We start from the raw sequence: 19,957 nt of genomic DNA, 5'->3' as shown, positions 1-19,957 counted from the left end.
GGTCGAAGCCTGTTGTTAAAGCCAGGTCCGTTGCATTTTATCCTTTGGTTAAATCGAACCCGATCCAAGTCGAGGTCGAAGCCTGTTGTTAAAGCCAGGTCCGTTGCACTGTTTAAATTAAACCCGATCCAAGATCGAGGTTAAGGCTTATATCAAGTACAGGTCTTTTGCATGTTCGAGATCCCGCCTAATGTCAAGCTGGGTCTGTTTCTTTAATAAAAAATTTTTGCCTCCCAAATACTTTGTCTTTTTTCTTTTGTCTACCCTTTTAGTTCTGCAAGGATACACAAAGGGGGGCAAGCTGTTGACACCGTATTTGGTCCGGCTCAAATTTTATTATTTTATTTATTTATTATTAACATTAATATTAATATTTTATATTATAAAATTTTATTTGTTTTCATTAAAAATAACATATTTTACGTTATTATTTTTAATGTAAGGTTTTAATTAAATTTAAAAATAGATTTTGTTTTAAAAGAATTTGATTTATTATTAAAATAAATAAATAAATAAGATTTGATTTTAAGTAAATAAAAAGATTTGTTTAAATTTAAAAAAAAAAGTTTTTTTTTTAATAAAACCGATTCTGTTTTACTCGTCAAAACTACTATAACGTGACCTTTTCTTCGTTATCTTCCTCCTTTTTTTCTCTCTTCAATTTTGACCCTCCCCATTGTTACCGTTACATTTTTGCTTATTTAAGGAGGGGAAAGGGAACTGACACACAGAGAAGACAACGTGAGAGCAGGGGCAGCACAAATTTCATAGAGTTTGGCTTTAAAAATTCAAATTTCTTGCACATCACACAAGTTTGAGAATTTGCCTGGGCGTCAAATCTGACTTTACTTCACTCTCATTGTCGAAATCTCCTCAAATCCCAATTCATACATGGTAAGTTCAATCATCTCACCCTATTTCGATTACATCAGTCAACTATGAAAGTTTTTTTTTTCCTGTCTTTTCTCTTGTCCCAAGTGGATGATAAACGAGGATGGGGGAGAGCATGAATCCCTGATTTTGGCAATAGAATAGACAAGTTTTATAGTGGGACGAATTATTGAGTTTTCACCCCGTTTAACAGAGAAATAGAAATTCTCCGTGATGGTCTAATGGCAGTCTCAATTCACGTCCTCTCTGTCTCTTTCCATTTCCTCTTGCATTTTTTTTTAATCGGTTTCTCCCTTTATTTTTAAATAAAAGAATATTGATTCTTTTTTTTTAAATAAATTTTGTTTTAAAGTTAATAAATCTAAAATCATAGGTATGTAAAGTTTGTTTTTAGAAGATTTGTTATTTAAGATTTGAAAATTTTGAATAAGATATTTTAAATAAGTTTGTTTAAATAAGATTTTTTATTTTCATTTTTATTTTTTTTTGTATAAAACACTTTTATAGGAATACAAAATAAAGAGTTTTCTTTTTATTTAAATTTTCGTTTATACTTTTGTTTTCCTTTTTTTTAAATAAAATTAAAAAATACAAAGTTTGTATTTTAAAAAAGAGCATAATGTGTATCCTAAAGCAATATCACATTGGCAATGCACTAGGGTATTGACATACATGACACAAGTTCAAGTCTTTGATTGCCTCATTTTTTATCATTGTTTTTATTAAATAAAAGTTTTTTTTTCTTCTTCAATAAATTTTTTCGTTTATTTTTTTTTAAACAAAATTAAAAAATAAAAATTTTATATTATAAAAAACGATTTTAAATTGCATACTAAGGTCTTTGCACACTGACAAGAGCTTTGGGTATTAACAACCATATTAAAAGTTCAAGTCTTTATGTGTGCCTTGATTTCGTTTTATTTCTTTTTTTTATTTATCATTGTTTTCTTACTAAATAATTATTTCGAAAATCCCAATGACAGAAATTGGATCTTTCCAATATTCTCGAGGTGTCAAAATTTTTCTAATGGCTTTCGTGCCACTCATATCTATTAATTCATATTTTATAATAAAATGTGAATTAATATAATATGAGACATTTAAAATAAGAAAAGTATTTTTTTTTTGGACCAAATAACATAATGGGATAATTTTTGACAAAATGTGGTATTGTTTTCAAACGGGTGTCGTAGGGTGCTAACACCTTCCCTACGTTCAGTCGACTCCCGAACCAATGATCTGTTTTTGCAGACCTTGTTTTTATTTTTAGGTGACCAATCACACCTCGTAGATGATTGGTGGCGACTCCAAACCCTTATCTCGAAAGAGACCCTTCAAGGGATGACGTCGGCCACTCCGCGTCGCGATGACGTTGCGACACATAAACTATGGTGAAATTTTAATATAAATGACATACTTTATGAAACATTGAAACGTTAAAAAAAAACATAAAATTAAGTAAATTTGACCGGCATATTTTATATATATTAGAATTTAAAGACTTTAAATTCGAAACTAATAAATATTGGATCACTACATGTTATCCACGTCTCTTTATATATAAATACAAAAAAAAAAAAAAATTGCCACTAAGGATAGCTCAGCGATAATTTCTCATTTATTCAAATGGAAAGTAAGTAAATTATCAACGTTTCACGTGTGTCTCCACGAGGTCTAGGATTTAGGATTTAAAGTTTAGAGTTTTATTTATTTCTTAAGAATATATGAATATGGGTAGTTCGATAATTTTCACAAGGGTCCCTGATAAATTTCGGCGAATCAAAAATTGCCACGTAAATTTTAATAAGTGATTTTAAGATAAAAGACTATTAGTTTAATTTGGACTTATTAATATTAATAATTAAAAATATATATTTAATTTGCATTTATCATATTAAAAGTAAAAAAAAATAATCAATTTTCAAATTAGTTATATTTAAACTAAAAAAAGTAAATGGTATTTTATTTTCTTACTTTTGAAATTAAATAATATTTATCCATATTAAAAAGTTATTTTATTTTCAAATTTACCACATTCAAAGTATAGTATTCATTCCTGCGGAAAAAAAAGTATAGTATTCATTTTTAACGTAGACATATTAAAACATTATAAATATATATAAAAATAAAGTTTTAACTGTTTCACAATAATCTAGATAATATATTTTGTTTTAAGTTAATTCAAATAAAAATATTTTGTCATAAATTTATTGTGAACAGTTTGATTAAATTTAAATTGTAGAATACGTAACAATCGATGAATAAAAGAAAATAAACAAATTGAAGTACGGAATACATAAATTATAAAAAACAAAAAATGAAATACCAACATTGTAAAGGGGTAAATAGCTAGTTTAAAAAGAAACAAAGGTAAAAAAATGGTTTTAAAAAAACACAGCAAACCTCAGCTAACATTCCTACATCCCTTTTATAGGTCACAAGCTGTGCTACACAGGTCATAAGCTTCCCCATTCTAGGCATCATAACACCCCCTCAATCTAGTTCAGACTTGATATTCCCGAGCTACATATGCCGAATTGGGCCTCTGAAGACTCACCTCAAATGGAGCAAAAAATTCCCACCACGGAGTCGGGTGGAGGAAAAATTTTCCACATATTTTAGTCTGTAACAATTTAATCTATGTAGTATAAAATTTATAACAATTTAATCTTTATCATAAGAAATTTTTTTATTAAAATTACCTATCAAATTTTATTATATAACAATTTTCTTTTTTTAGTACAATATGTGTGGTGGGGGATCGAACTCATGACCTCTTGACTATATATGTCAATTACCATTGAACTATGCGCATTTTGACAAAACTTTAAATTACTATATAATTAAAGTTTAAAGACTAAATTAAGCACAGGACCAAAAGTCTTCTGGGCTTGTGATCTTTGATCAACGTCTCATATGAAATTGTCGAGGGAAGTGAAGTTAAACTTGGAGCAAGAAGTCCCTTGGAGCAACACCGAAGAACCGAATCCAAATCGAGAATTCTCAAGATCAAATTGCAGCAATTGATCCTCCATTTGCAGCCCTCCGATTACGATCGGCGTCCTCGGATTCTCCACGCCGTCGATGAATCCCAAGCACCACGCATCCACTCCCACCTTCTTCATCCTCACCATCGAATTCCTCCCTCCCAATCTCCACGCCGATTTCCCTCCCTCCATCACCAGATCCACCGCCGGCGCCGCCGGTCCGGCCGCCGTCATCGCCACGCTCTCCGCCGCGTAGCACAAGCCGAACGGCTTCACCGGATCTGTCGCCGTGAAATTGAGTGCTGCCGATTCCTTCGCGAACGCCGCCGCGAATGCTCTGTAAATGGAGGTCTGGAGCAGGGCGTAGGTGGCGGAGGTGCTGATCTTCGTCCCGCCGCCGCCGTGGATCGGCTCGAACGGCAGCAGAGAAGTGTTGAACGGCACCGTTTTGGCGTTGATTCTGATGGCGGAGAGGGCGATGTAGTATTCGTAGGAGGGTAACCAATAGGTGTAGATGGAGGCGCTCACCGGATTGAAGAGCAATGGAGTGTAAATTAGGGATTTGGAGAGGTCCACATTTGGGGAAAATTTGTAGGGTCCTTTCGATCCGAAGAACGCCACGCCTGGACCCGATCTCGCTCCCGGTAAGCACACCGCGAAGTACTTGGATCTATGAGAGAAATGTTGATGTCTCAATTTTACAATAATATTTGATAGAAAAAATATCGATAAAATGAAGAAAAATTCAGCTTATCTAACTTTCGAATAACCACCTAAGTATCGTTGTAATACACTGAGTGGGAATGAAAACTTTGACATGTTAACAAAAGTTTATTACCTTCCAAATGTAGTGCTGACCATCGAAGGAATCGACTCATTTGCGGGCCGAGTGCCACTAGGCCAATCACATCGAGCAGGAAATTGGAAGGTGAGGAATTTGACGAAGCGGGCCTGGGTTGGAACCATCAGTGGTTGACAAAGCGAGAACGTCGACGATCAGATTCTCGGAATCTGTGAGCTTTACGTGGTCGTAATCAACAGAGTCTCTAATCGACGGTGGTTTCTCAGGGTAAACATAGCAAAAGAGAGTAGTGCCATTATTGGAGCAAAATGGAGTTGGTGCGTCAACGCAAGGGCCAGCAATATTAGGATGCATAGAATTGCAAAGAGCGGATTCGGAGTCGACGAGGCGATAAGAGGAAGAATTGTAATGATTGTAGCAGTCGATCCAGGAGAAGGCACCACCGAGGTCGAGGTGGAGCTTGGTAGGGCGGAGGGGAGTTTTCATGAAGACGGAGATGGAGTAGAGAAGGGAGTTGTGGTCTTTGTGAATGGGAGCAACAAAGGCTGTTTGGAGAGAAAGAAACGGAAAAGAAAAAAAGAACAAGAACAAGAGAAGAGAGGCATTTTTGAAGAGTAAAGATTGACTCACTCAAAACTTGCACTTTGTAGCATATTTATAGGAAATCAAATAATATTACATGTGGAATACAGCTCATGGGCTATTTGTAATATTGTCTAAATTTTCTTTTTGTTTATCATATTTTTCATTAAAGAAGTTAGAGAGACGAGTCGAGTGAAATACATATATTTTTTTAATAATAGAGCTTTAGATAGATATTGTTGGATGAAAAAGGAGTCATTGACATTTTAGAAAACGAATTTGGTTATTATTATTTCCCTTTTTGGAACAAAAATGGCCCATTTTTCAACTAATTTTTCCAATTATGATCTTTTTTAATAGGTCCAACAAGTGCTGTTTGGATAAAAAGAAAGAAAAGAATTAAGTGGTGATAGTGGTCATTTTATCAACTGTCGGATCACCCATTTTCAGTTTTGGTAGACAATTTGTCTTTTTAGAAATATATATATAAAAGATGGTAAAATATATTTTTGCTCCATGAATTTTCAAGGCAGTTTTAATTTTACATTTTTGGCAAAATAGATTAATTTAATAATTTTTTTAATGATGGGACTATTCCTCTGTTTGTCCTCCTTTTGTCCTCTCTTTTTCTCCCCTCCTTTGGTGAACTTTGTCGTCGTCGAGTCACCTTCTCGTCGATTGTTGTATTTGTATCCCTTCGTCGTCATGTTAGATCTTAAAAAGAAAGATCGTTCTAAAAAGGAACAAAATCCCATATTACTTCTGTTCTAGATTGATATGGATTGAAAAATGAAAGTTACTTGTTTGATTTGGAATGGGGATTGATGACCAAATGAGTGTTCCTTGTCTGATTTGGAATGAGGATCAAAGGACAAGTGTTTCTTGTCTAGTTTGGAATGAGGATTGAGGAACGAGTGCTTCTTGTCTGATTTGAAATAATGATTGAGGAACAAACATTTCTTGTTTGATTTGGAATGATGATTGAGAAACGAGCATTTCTTGTTTGATGAGGATTGAGGAACAAGTGTTTCTTGTATGATCTAGAATGAGGAATGAGGAACAAAAATTCCTCGTTCAATATGGAAATAACCCTTGTCGTAGATCACGAACGTTGTTGTTAGTCGCAAACTTGTTAAGACATTTGTGGTGTGCTACAAGTGATAAAAGGAAGTATAAGAGGGAAGGAGAAAGAACATATTACTACTTCATAATCTAGTCACCAAAAATAATATTAAATTAATGAACTTTGCGACTTCAACAAAGTACAATTAGCATCTAATCATTTTTTCAATAATCAACTAACGGTAATATAAGCTCATTAATCATTTAGAATCATCTTCTAAGCCTTAAGAACTCATAAACGGTCTCTTTTGAAACTAGAGAGACTAAATAAATACTAAATCAAGTCTCAAGGATCAAAAATGTATTTTGTTCCCTCTAAGATTTTGTGAAACTTTAAAAACTAAACATTGAATTTAAGTACATAAGCATAGGACTAATCTGAGCATGGTTCAATTGATTAAGACAACCTTATTCAAGGTCAAAGATTCGATCATCACTCCAGCTATTCTTGATGTCCTAAGAAAAAAGTACATAAGCACGTGTGATTCATCACACATGCATAAATCTAAAGAAAAGAACTAAGGGTGTACAAGCATGCCAAAAGAATCAAACCGATCAAACGAAACTGACCTAATCGACCGTGGTCGATTGGTCACTACAAACCTATATAAAACCGACCGACCGACTCTCTCCTAAATTAGGGTTTCCACCCCCTCCCCCTTTTCGTTTTTTCATTTCTGTAGATTGATCCTAGTCTATTTTTGCTATTCTTGATCTAATCTTGCGATGCTTTAGTCTATTTTAAAATTTTTTTTTTTAGAAATTCATACTCTTTGAGTCCACCTCTTGCGGTGTGCAATTTCCACTAATTCCAACATTTTTAGAATTAAAACCAAACTAGCATCCAACTTGAGAATTTTAAGAAGAAAGTTTTGAAATAAACAAGCACAAGTAAACTACCCTATTATTCCATTCACCACAGCAATGAGACCAGAAATAGTACCAAGGCTCCATAAATTCTAGCTTAGTATAATAGTACGTCATTCGTGTAACTTTATTTATCTTACAAAATCAACTAATGTTTACTCGATAAGCATGCCAAATCAACAGCATGCCAAATTCAAGTAGCATCAATTAAAAGGATCCAGGATTCATATACAAGCTGAAACAAAGGTGTTCAAATAGAGCATTTACCTTCATAAAGGCCATATTATAGCACAATATTATGGTACAGTTCATTCAAAGTTTCTATTTCTTGGGAGTTGTCCACCTAATCATTGCCATTTTTGGATTATGCTAAAGGGAGATACGACTTAAATTGATTTGATTGATTCGAGAGTCTAAACTAAAATTACCCCTTCCATTGTAGTAACAGCTTTCCCTCGCAATAGAACCCTCTGTTTCTGCTCGTCCAGATGGATGTTCAATATTCCACTTCTAGGTGATGCCTAACCACAAAGAAACAAAGCCAAAAACATAAGATGTAAGGGATGAACAAGAAGAAAAGAACTTGATGACCTTAAAAATCCAACGGTTGAATTGAGTTGTAAGCTTATTTGAGTTGGGTTGAGTTCAAATGAGTTGAAATCGATGAATTTGATTGTGTTAAGGATAAATAAAACCACTGCCCAACCCAAAAGTTTAAGCTAATGGGTTGGGTAAATTTAATTTATTTATGACTATCTCAACAATTCGTATGTACTAAAATTAGTTTAAGTTGAAACAAACCATTTTGCAAATTCATTTTAGGTTTAAATACTATTTTGATCCTTGTGCTTTTGACTTTGGTTCATTTTGGTCCCTGTGCTTACAGAACGTTTATTTTGATTCATGTACTCTAATATTTGTTCATTTTGGTCCTTATAATTTTAAAATGTCCATTTTTGTCCATGTAATTTTAAAAAATGATCAATTTGGTCCATATTTACAAAATTTTAACATAAATTTGATACACAATGGAATTCATTTAGTATAAACTTATAACTACATTTAAAGAAATTTAGTAAGTGAAGTGTCATGCTAAAATTATCATCGAAATAAATGAGATAAAAATGGAAATGAATTGTCAAAATGGTAACTTTTTTAAAAGTATACAGATCAAAATTAACATTTCAAGAGTACAAAGACCAAAATAAAAAAAATTTGAAAGTATATGGTCTAAAATGAAAGTTTTGAAAATACAATAACCAAAGTAAATTAAAGAAATTATAGAGACTAGGTAAGTTGGGTTGAATTGAGTCCGGATGAGTTAAAAAAATTGAAGCTTTCTAAGTTTAGTTGGCCATATGTTCTAAAATTAATTTGGGTTTGAACAAGACCATCACCCACACTTATTATTCATTAAAAATATCTATTTTACTTGAGGTACAACTAGACATTAGTTATTAATTCTAATTTATGTTTGAAAATAAGTAAATAGGTAGATAAAGCGCAAACATTTTCAGAACTAAGTGGAGAGAGAGAGAGAGTACCGCATAAGCAACAAAATCAGACTTCCCCAACTTTTTGGCCCAGTAGACAGCCAAGGCACAGTGTGCACTACCACACACAGGATCCTGAAAATGCAACAAAGGTTTTAAGAATTTCTAATCAAAGCCAGTTCTGAACCAAAGAAACTTCCTAAATCAACTCTGGGCTTAGGAGCTGAACTACTTGGGAGAACATCATTATTTGCATTTGAGATTCACATACCTCAGTTTTACCCATAGTTGATGATACCCAGTTCACATAATAAGTTATAAACATGGAAGAGAGGATTAGTATTAGCTAGTTCCATGTATTGCCTTCACAGTTCATGCATAAACAATCTCTATTCTTTAACATTAAATCATTCAGGGAAGATTCGTTCAGTACCTCGTCGATCCCAAATTTGGGGCAGAAGAATCGACTGTAAAAATCGAATTCAGACTCAGCAGGGGGAACTCCAGTTATGATTACCCCCCCATTTCCGGGACACTTTAGTAGCTCATCAATGTTAGGTTGATAATCTACTACGTCTTTTCCTGATGGAAGAACAACCTGAAAAATGTTGCATTAGTTAACGGGATGAACTGCCATTCCTACATATATACTACTTAAGTGGTGATAGGAAAGCAAAGCCTCCAATCCGGTTTACATTTACTAGGAGAAATTTTAGCTAAGTTTAATTAGTAGAATTTGGGACTCTTTGTTTTGGAGGCCTTTGGGATTTTTTTTGGTATGAAACACGATATTTCATTGATGATTAGAAATATACAAGAGGCCATATGGGCAAGTTACAAGAACGCCTTCTTACTAGATATAAAGAAGATCATTTAGATTGTAACTATTGAAGGGTGGGTAGAAGCATTAACCCCATCCAAGAGCTAAGACAATAACTCTATCAAAAAAAATCTCAAATGTTGTTTAGTTTTGGGATTTGTTTGGCTTGTAACATGAATTGTTGGCTCATGATAGAGGAAGTTCTGTTTCATGCTCCTAGGTTAGTGTTCTCTAGAGTGTTGGCTCTTTTGTAAAATAAGAAGCGTGTCCAAGCTTGTGCAAGTGAGGCTCATTTTGTAAGTAATAGACAAAATAGTAACTTGTTACAAGGGAGGGCAGGGAATATATAGAAGGATTGGAAAACGATAAAAGGATTATTATAATTTTGGCTGAGAGATGTCTCTAAAGGAGAGTCTACGTCTCTCTCGAAGAGCTTTTAAAGGAGTTGTGTTCTCACCATATTTTACATATCGATGTGAAACAGGTTCTCTAAATGCAAATCCTCACTTGAAAACATAAGAAATCTCATGGTCGGAAAGTATTCACCAATTTTCTCATCTCATAAGAATGAAAAGTAGCGTTGGTAACAGATCAAAGACATTTGAAGGGCTTACCAAGAAATTCTTGGGATTATCTGTGGTAGTTATCTTTATGTCAAGTATAGAAGCAACATTCAACGCTTTGGAGATTGAAGAAACGTCAGCAGAATTGACTTCAGCCGATGAGATAGCTGGGAAATCCAATTCAATCAAGTAACTCTCTTGTGCTTCACCGTTATGCACATCTGGAACCTTCTTAGCAGTTAGAATTCCTGAAAGTGTGGAAAACTCAATAATATTTGAATTCACTAAACCAGATGAGAAGAGGGTGTGTGCAGCCGCCAATGTTGCATGACCACAAAGGTCAACCTGGAAAAAGTTGTCTTAATCAGTGACAACAATATTACATTACCTTCAATCAATTACACAGCCAAACCAAACAATGAAAAAAAATGGAAAGTAAAGCAACTAGTACTTGCTATGTGATATAAGGAAACAAGAGATACATTTTTTTTTCCCTTTTTTGATAACCGAGAGTGGGAACTTTTGCTCCCCTATATCTAGGGGCACCCACGCCCATCAAAAACAAGAGATATTTAATAAGAAAAAAGGAAATAATTTATAGAATATCATACCCATGTAGACAAGATTTAGAGATAGGTTAAATTACAAGTTTGGTCCCTGAGGTGGTATCTATGATGGTGGGAAATTTTTCTAACCAGTTTTAATTTTGCATCTAATAGATATCCATCAGTTTAGCACTTATATGACACAGTATTTAAGTAGACAAAACTTATTAAACACAGAAATAAAAGTTTAAAAATTGAATAGAGTCATTAAACACACCCTAAAAATTTAAACATCCATTAAAAACTTCTTAAAATAAAAGTACTAATAAACAAACTTTAGAAGTTGACCTTGAACTGGATAGGATCTGTCTGAAAAAGCAGTAGCTTGGCAAAAACATAATCATTGTTGACGCCAATAGAAATTCAAATTAGTTTTAAACTTCAGGTGTTTCTCTGCTCTGAATTTTACAATTAGTTTGCCGATTGTTGATACATGCCTAAGGCTTCAAGGTCAATTTCCATCTAAAACTAAGGCAGCAGACCCAATTATACGTCTCACAACTTTAATCAAACACAATCAGCCATTCGTTCAGACCAGTTCATAAAAAAACGAAGGGGGAAGAGAAAAAGGAAAAAAAAAAAAAAAAAAACCTCGGCAACAGGAGTGAACCACCGGAGGCGAAACTTGGGCGACAAGTTTCCATCGGTTTCTTCTTCCTCGTTAATGCGAATCAAAAAACACGTCTCGGAGATGTTGAACTCGGCGGCCAAAGCCTGCAGCCATTTCTCCCCTCTTTCTTCCTCTAATAGACAAACGGCCGCCGGATTTCCCTTGAAGGCGGAGTCGGTGAACGCATCCACCTGTTCGATTCCAAAAATCGAAATCAATCGGAATTGTTCTCAAGTTAATCAACCAGATTTCGTTCAATAGAAAGAGATTAGGTAAAATACCACAAAATACTTGACGGGTTTCGCAGCCATTGTCGAGGAAGATGGAGAAGAACAGAGAGAACTGCGCTTGCTGCAGTCAGAAGAGACGAAGAATTTGTAATGGCGATGGAAAAAGAGGGAGAGAAGTCAAGAGCCGCCTCCATTTCCACTCTGCTTCCAAAATCCAAAAATAAATAATAAATTATCGGGAAAAGCCGCCAACTTCTCCTCTTGGCCGTTGGTACTGGGTGAACATTCGAATCTTTCACCATGTGCTCGAATTTTGATGGGAAATTCAAATTCACGATATTTCAATAAGAAAAAAATGGTATGGTTGATATATACTCAGATAGGCAATCATGTGCTCGAGTTGATAGCCAAATACATAATTTATTGTCAATTTTGACATTCGAACTTTGATCTCGTTCCCAACAATTTTTGTTTATAAATCAAAAGAGTTCTGGGCCATTTTTTGTTTTTAAAATTTGATTTAGTATAAAAATGGACATTTTTAATTTTAAAGTTTGAAAAATAATTCTAAATAATCACCGAATTTATTGTAGACTAAAGAAAAATATGACCTGCAGTCAATATATGTTCAATTAAAAAATTTCGTTCAATTGCTAAAAATTGGAAATTAAGGGACCGTTTGGTAACGTTGGAAGAAAAAAGTATTGCATAGTTCTAACTCCCAAGAATTTAAGAACAAGTTGGAAATAGGAACAAGAAAAGAGAAACTTATTTTGTTGTTTCCAAAATTTCTATACAATTTTGAAAATATCCCCCAAAAAAATAAAATTAGTCGTGAAACGTCTAGATTTCTTTAAAAAATTAGAATCGAGACAAGGAACGGAATGTCACGAGCTTAAATTCTCAATGTACTAAAAAAATCTGATGATATTGATGTTTTTTTAGATCGAAATTGCTTATTGTGAAAGAATTTCTATCGTATGCACTGACGTCAAGCTTAGAGAAAATTTCAAAATAATATTGCTCTTTTTTCTACCTCATTGACCATTATTTTTCTATTTATATTTTAATCCTATTACTTTCTCTCAATTTTGGTAGGATTTAATTTTTCTTTTTACTAAATAAAGAAACTATTTTGGTATTTTATGTTTGACATTTCCAAAGAAAAAAAACTATTTCTTCTCTCTCTTTTCTGGTTTTTCTTGTGGATTTAATTAGCTAACAAATAATAGATGCATTTTTAGGGAAAGAAAAGTTTATTATTGAATTAAAGAAAACGTGGGTCAACTTAATTACCTATTCGTAAACAAATGTCTCTATATTCAATCGACGCACAACAATATATACAAATATCATGTTTTCTTGTTCAGAATCACGCATTAAATTGAATAACTCATCAAGATGATCTCTTGACTATGTCGATGAATTTATGATCGTTGAAGATTTTTACAAAATTGTTGTATAATTTACGGGGTAGTATAATTGAGCTAGATGTAAGTTTGACATCATTTAAGGCGATGACTCGAGTGAGAGACGATATTGTAGATCAAGTTTGAGCAACATTTTAGAGATAAAAATACTATTTATATTATTATTTCAAATTTTGTTTTGGGACTTGAAACTTATTACATACTAGAAATTCTTTATAATTATTATTTTGTTTTAGTGCATGTTACATATATTTTTTTATATTATATAATTTTCTTTCCCATATCATATTTTTGTTTTTTTTCTAAGAAAAAGAAATAGAAATAGAAATATTGGTTATCAAACATATTCATGTTTATTTCTAAAGGAAAAACATATAGGAAATAGGAAATAGGAAAAGGGAAACATGAATGTCATTGAACGTATAAATGCTCGAACTCACCGAAGTATTGAGGAAAATATGTCGCGTTAGAAAGAGACGCTTGAGAGGATTTGCCATCATGTCGTGAAGTTTTTCATTCAAGATCTAGATTTTTTAACCAAGGATCAGAGGTCTAGAACTAAGGCCTAAGCCCTTCACTAGATCTATCTCAAATAAGGTGAACTATTCTAATGGGTCAACAACGACAACGACAACGATGTCTTGTGAGGAAAGTGACAGCAAACGGTGCTAGCGAGGTTTGCCAATGAGAGATGTGCAAAGAAAGGAAAATAGGAAAGAGAGAGGAAGGCCAAAAAAAAACAATATTAGTTTAATATATTTTCAAGTTAGCAAGCATGAACTATTTAAGTGTCAATCATATTTTCATAGTCCAATGAAGTTTGGAATTCTTTAGAACCATTTTTCAAACCACAGAGACTAAAAATGTCCCCTTATCAATAACTAAAAAAAAGATACAAACTCAAATTTTAGGGATTAAAAGTGTAATTTCACTTTCTCAAAGCAATGAAAATGTCGAGATCTCAATTATAAATATTTCCCCTATCAAGGACTAAAAATGTAGATAAAATATTAGTATCTACAAATATTTTATAAATGAAGAAACTTATAAATAATGTTTTAATTATTAAATAAGTTTCTCCCACTGCTTAAATAAGTTATTAATAAGAATGTCATAAATATTATTAATAGTATTTCTATTCATATTAAGTGACTAATAGATGATATTATTTTTTTTATCTTTTATTAGTATTCATATTTAAATTGATGTCTAACTTTTTTTTTTCTAGGAATCGTCTAACTCTTTAATTTATAGATATATTGTGACAAATATTTTAATCCAATTATCAACGTTTCACGATATTGTAAAAATGTTAATGAAATATAGAGAAAATTAAATTGTAAATTTCGTTAAAATTTGACGAGTGTATATTCAAACAACGTTAAAAGATTTCGTTATAAAATTTTGAATTATAATTTTAGAAAGATTAAATTATGGTTTGGCTGAATGATTATTGAAACAAGTGAAAAAATTACAGACTATAGGAAAATGAGCTTAAACAGCCACTTGAAATATATATATTACAAAGACTTTAAGAAAATGAATTTGAGCAGCCTTACTTTAGAAGACTAAGAAAATGAGTTTGACCAGCCACTTAATTTAGGAAACAATTAAGTATAATGAATTTAAACCAACAGCTACTTAAAATTTATTACAAAGACTTTAAGAGAATGAAATTGAACAGCTTCTTAAAATATATCAAGATATTGAACTTTTAAGTTTCTTTAACAACCAAAATGTGGTAAAGTAGGTAAAGAAATTATCCCCTAAGATCAATATACATTAATTAGTCCAGACGCCCAATGACAGCAAATAAAAATATCATTTACCACATCATGATCATATTTATTCCTTTGTAAAAGGATCTCGCCCTATTTTGTAAATAAATCACATATCCTATCCTCGATCAAAAAGTCGAAAATTCAAATCTCTACCCTTATAAGAGGTAATTTGATCAGTCAGTCTTTGAATAATTAAGCTCCTCTTGCATTCATTCATCCACATACTACAAACTGTCATCATTTGCCAACACTCTCTGTGACATTTCAGATCGAGTAGATCGGTCAGAGACGTGACAATCGACAAGATAATATTCGGTCTAGATCAAATTTAGAAAAGGAAGGCAACTGTTCAATAATGGAAACAAGGCATTCCCCTGTTCAAATGATACAAATGGTACAATTGATGCTGAAAAGGAAAAAGAAGACATAATTTACAGTAGAACATCAGCGTAGAAAAGCAGGGTTGAGCAACAAATGTACCTAAGAATCTAAATACCCTACATTGAATCCTTGATATTATTGTAATAAATATTAATGAAAAGACCTAACAAGTTTCTTTATCTAATGAATTGATGTTACCATGTTCCTTCTTTGGACATCTTAAGAAAATGGGATAGAGTTATGCTTGGGATCTCAACCATGGCCTTTTTTTTTCTCGATATCCTGGTCACCTTTGTCGAGCCACCACCCTTCGACTCGGGAACAGTTACAGAGTCCAAATTGTAGAACTATCACAGAAACAATTCATATGATGCCAAAAAAAGAAAGCCAAATAGACTTGAATAGTCTAACTATGGAAAAGTTCATCTTTAGGAGCAATGTTTTGAAAGGCTTTTGAGGCTTACGCCTTGAGGCCCGCCTCGAGGCAAGGCTCTAACTTTTAGCCTCAAGTCTTACGCGTTATTTGGACTATAAGAGGCTTACGCCTCGCATAGAAGAGGCTTACGCCTCTTTGAAAACGCACTGAAGCTTAAAGTATACGCCTCGTGTAATGATTACAAGAATACTATTAATTTTTCCAATTCTTAAAACATATCAAGATTTTTTCTGTATGGAATCCTATGCAGGAGTTGTAACAATTCAATCTATTACTACTTTTACTACCTATACTTTAAAAATATTGAAGACAACAATTTATAGAATAAGTAAGTTCTATTGGTGATAATAGTAGTGATGTTATGATTTTTTTTAGAATTTTTGTTGAGTGACAAGTAATAGGTGGATATTTTGATAATTTTATATAACTATTATGTTTGGTAATACTTGACCACACAAATTTAGGATTTGTTTAATTCTTTTAATTAAAATTGAGGCCGCCTCGCCTTTTCAAGAGAAAAAGCCTCGAGGCCGCCTTTAGCCTTTTAAAACATTGTTTAGGAGACGTATATAGATCAGCTACTTCTGGGATCAAGTTTAGTTAAATATACAATTCCCCATGCCATTCTCGATTTCGTCCTTCATATATTGAATTTTGAAATGTATTTCATACTTTATGTATTGATGTATATAAGAGCGTTTTTCTTCCTCTATGAGTTTGTCGGTGGTTAGTATACTAACATTTTCAATAGGTCCAATTCTTATAACTGTAAATCATTTCAGGTCGGATAAGTTACAATGAATCCAGGGTAGGTATATTTTTTATCTCACGGTTGAACATGTTTATTTTGTCAGTGGAAATACCTCACAAACTCCATGAAGCAGTAATCTGTGGAATGGATCTTGAACTCGCAACGTCAGAACATCTTTACTAGTGTCTGAAATGAATGATCTTATGCACCCCTGAAAAAGCCAAAAATGTAACTTGTTGTCAAGTTATTAGTTGAGTTGATTGATGGCTTGCCACTCTCTCCAACTACAGACAGCCTTGAGATTAAGATGGAGCAGAAGTTGCAGTCAGCTGAGCCCAATTTGGTTGTAAAGGGGAGGTTAGGGGAGGTTGTAAACAAACATATATTCATATATTCACGAGTGATTTAAAACCTGTGACTGGGTTATAATGAAGAGAGTCGAGACTCATAACATAATTAAAAGACATTCAGGAAATGAGCTGAAGGAATATGAATTTATCTACACATGCATACCTCAAAACCCTCAACAAGTTCTGGAAGAAAACTTCGGCGAAGTGCCTCTCTAGTTCGACATTCAATTCTGCGCCAGGCATTCAAGAAAGCCATTTTGTCAGCATCAATATGACCTTTTCTCTTAGCAGATGAGTTCTCCAAGACTCCGATGATCTTAGCCTAACAAGAAAATCACATAAATGGATTATGCTCTTAAATTACACATCTAGCTTTGCGATTCTTTAACTTCAGAAACATTCAACTGCACTGAAGATTAAAAAAAAAAAGGAAACATGAAAGTGAAAAAAAAAAAGACCTCTTTATCCATGTCTATACTCCTGAACTTGTCCCAGTCTTCTGCATTAGTCATGGAGAATGTTGTGGGCCGTACATCATCACCTGAAAATTAACCTCAGACCATGATGCATCCTTTCACCAGTGTGAGGAATTTCTAGGCTCGAGTGAAAGGATTGATAAAAATTAGAATAGGAGAGATGAGCAGATATAGCCTTTCCCTCTAAGAAAAAAATCTCTTGCACAAATCAGCTCGAGCATGGCCAGAATAACACCAAAAAGGAAACATTAAAAAACAGTGAAATGAATACAATCGCAAATGCAAAAACTTTAATTACTATGACCCGATTCAATAACAATTTCATATGTAGTTTTTTGTTTCCTAAAACTATGCATGTTTTCCCCTATTTCTGTGGCATGTTTATCATCTTTCTTTAGAAACGCATTGGTAATCTTCATTAGATTTTTTTTTAAAGTTTTTTAAAACTTTTTTTTGGTCCCCTGGGAGGGTGGAGTGGCAAGCGCTTGGGACCTTTAGGTGCCACCTACCTTGAGGTCTCAAATTCGAGTCTCAAGTTCAAGCCCACGTTGATCACAGTGTTGCTCAACTCAGGTAACGAGCTCAAGTTATAAGGATCCACTAGCGTAAGCTACACGGAATCGATTTCGAAAAAAAAAATTATATATATATAATATGTATATATGTTTTTAGTTTTCAAAATTTGACTTAGATTTTGAGGATGTTTTAAAGGGTAGATAACAAAACAAAAACATACGACGGTGGAAATAGTATTTCTAAGCCTAATGTTTAAAAACAAAAAATGGAATCAATTTCGAAAAAAAATATTATATATATATATATACGTATGTATGTTTTTAGTTTTCAAAATTTGACTTAGATTTTGAGGATGTTTTAAACGGTAGATAACAAAACAAAAACATACGAAGGTGGAAATAGTATTTCTAAGCCTAAGTTAAAAAAAAAAAAACAAAATGATTATGATAGAACCCGAACAACTAGAAATATATTAAAATGGAAAAGGTATTAGAACTACATTATTCCCCAAGTAATTCAAGGTACTTGAACCTCCCCTCTCTTGAGATAACACCCAAGTCTAAACCCAACTAAATCAGTGTCTGCCTTCATTCCTTACCCTCACTCTATTTATAACCAATCTCCCTAAAAACTTTTCTAAGTATCAAAGTTAGTAGTATAGACAATGTGTTAGGGATGGATGGGAATATAGGAAGGCTCTTCTGGTCTTTTGAGAGAGAAGGATGAGCTCTCGAATTCACCTTGGTTGTAACTATTCACCTTGGTTGTAACTAGTTGCCTAAGGGCTTATGAACGATCAGCTACAGGGCTTATGAACAATCAGCTACTTCGATTTCTTACTTCGAATCCTATAGTGTAACATACCATAGAGTGACAAACAAAAGAAGGCTCTAATTTCTAATACGTTTAGCATCTATATCACTCTGAAATAACTCTGATCATATCACATCTTGCACAATTAAAAATGGACAGATTCTTTGGATGTGTAATGTATTATACCCCAAGGTGGTGGAGCAAACAAGCCTCTAACTTCTTCAGCATTCAAACGAGGAACAAGCTCCATTAGAAGACGATCATTTAACCATCGGCGAGACTTCCTATTAGTAACCTGAGAAGAGCGGGAGAAAAAAAAAAGTTAATAAAAAAAGAAAAAAAAAAGTGTAGTGTTATGGACAAAAACTAGCATATATTAAATAATGAAAGTACAGCGTCTATTTATGTCCAGGTAGGTTAATTTGTTTAAACTTATAGCATTTTAGTAAAATTTTGGGGAGTGAGAACCATAAGAACACAAGCAAACAATCTCAAGAATAATATACCACAAATGCCCTGTTGCACTTTATATAATAGGAGTCATTTAGCATTGAGATAAATATTTTCAATGGAATCCCAATTTTAAATTAAGAGAATAGAGACAACTTAGACACATTAAAAATACTCCAAACAAAACTGCAAAGGTCACCATTGAAAAAATAAACTGAGAGATAACTATGCTAGTTTCTCTTTAAAACAGAGCCAATAATAGTTAAAAAAAAAAAAAAAAAAAAAAAAAAAAAAAAAAAAAACACTAGATTGACATCCATAAATTTTGGTAATTATTCCATCTTCAGGTAAACCATGTAATAGACTACCAATACCCCGATTGAGAAGTACACTTCCATTTCATCCAAAGCACGTTGCAAAACCATTATGTTGCATTAACAAAAATACAACCAAGACAAGTTATCACTACCTTCCCAGCCAAGCTCTCCAAAAATTCTATCTTCTTCTCGATCGACATGCCACGAGAATCCGCATCACCTGTGAAATCAACCCAATAAGACAACGGAGAGAGAAAATTGAACAAATATAATAGAACCCCACAAGATTGATTTGGAGTTCGGGAAAGAATTCGCTCTGGTAGGGTTCGCCCAAGTGTAGATTCCGTAAAAGGGAAACCAGAAACAAATTAAGCAGCGGACATGATTAGCAAGAGAGAAGAAGAAGAAGAAGTACCTTTGATGGGATCGAGGAGAGGGGAAAACGTGAGACGATTCTCTACTCGCTTGAGAACATCAGTGGACGCCATGACTGGGGACGGAAATTTGGAAACAGAGTGGTTCTTGAGGTTTGTCGATGGGATTCAACTCTTGATCGAAGGCTGATTTGAGCTGGCTGAGCAAACGAAAAGCGGTAATCGGCGGAGGATGAAAATGAAGATGACAAAGATCTGAAAATGGGGCGAAATCCAAATCCAACGAACGTGGCCTTAGAAATTGAAAGAG

The 19,957-nt window shown here is 33.5% G+C and overlaps 2 protein-coding genes across 4 annotated transcripts; both read right to left on the bottom strand.

Annotated features, from left to right (window-relative positions):
- Window positions 1-3,574: 3,574 nt before the first annotated feature.
- Window positions 3,575-5,969, bottom strand: LOC111018418 (putative aspartic proteinase GIP1). The gene is given in 5 exon segments (XM_022294483.2): window positions 3,575-4,548; window positions 4,717-4,762; window positions 4,765-4,791; window positions 4,794-5,309; window positions 5,930-5,969. Coding segments are annotated over 5 exon segments (1,374 nt in total). The 3' UTR covers window positions 3,575-3,803.
- A 1,372-nt stretch (window positions 5,970-7,341) lies between these two features.
- LOC111018421 (uncharacterized) lies at window positions 7,342-19,930 on the bottom strand. 3 transcript variants are annotated; one of them, XM_088116891.1, is made up of 11 exons: window positions 19,689-19,930; window positions 19,426-19,493; window positions 18,693-18,801; window positions 17,160-17,242; window positions 16,865-17,023; window positions 16,464-16,562; window positions 11,324-11,533; window positions 10,179-10,472; window positions 9,178-9,342; window positions 8,796-8,879; window positions 7,342-7,772 (listed from the first exon to the last, which is right to left on the bottom strand). In XM_088116891.1, the coding sequence occupies exons 1-11, from the start codon at window positions 19,759-19,761 to the stop codon at window positions 7,665-7,667; spliced, it is 1,452 nt and encodes a 483-aa protein (XP_087973017.1). In that variant the 5' UTR covers window positions 19,762-19,930; the 3' UTR covers window positions 7,342-7,664. The 3 variants fall into 3 exon arrangements, with proteins under 3 accessions (XP_087973017.1, XP_087973016.1, XP_022150187.1); XM_022294495.2 differs by lacking the exons at window positions 7,342-7,772; window positions 8,796-8,879; window positions 9,178-9,342; window positions 10,179-10,472; window positions 11,324-11,533 and adding an exon at window positions 15,111-15,511 and having other exon boundaries at window positions 19,689-19,927; XM_088116890.1 differs by lacking the exons at window positions 16,464-16,562; window positions 16,865-17,023; window positions 17,160-17,242; ... (1 more) ...; window positions 19,426-19,493; window positions 19,689-19,930 and adding an exon at window positions 11,624-11,782.
- Window positions 19,931-19,957: the final 27 nt, after the last annotated feature.

Source organism: Momordica charantia (assembly GCF_013281855.1).
Source record: "Momordica charantia cultivar OHB3-1 chromosome 9 unlocalized genomic scaffold, Mcharantia_2.0 BLBB01000009.1, whole genome shotgun sequence".
Taxonomy (NCBI): Eukaryota; Viridiplantae; Streptophyta; class Magnoliopsida; order Cucurbitales; family Cucurbitaceae; genus Momordica; species Momordica charantia.
Note: the sequence above shows the minus strand (reverse complement) of the source record. Positions and strands in the feature narration are given on the sequence as shown.

Excerpts from the sequence above, each read along its gene's own strand:
- LOC111018421 (XM_088116891.1), bottom strand. The coding sequence starts at position 19,761 with ATGGCGTCCACTGATGTTCTCAAGCGAGTAGAGAATCGTCTCACGTTT. Across the intron at positions 9,343-10,178 it reads ATAATCCCAAGAATTTCTTG|GTTGTTCTTCCATCAGGAAA; the intron begins GTAAGCCCTTCA and ends AACATTTTTCAG. Across the intron at positions 8,880-9,177 it reads CCAAATTTGGGATCGACGAG|GATCCTGTGTGTGGTAGTGC; the intron begins GTACTGAACGAA and ends TTGCATTTTCAG.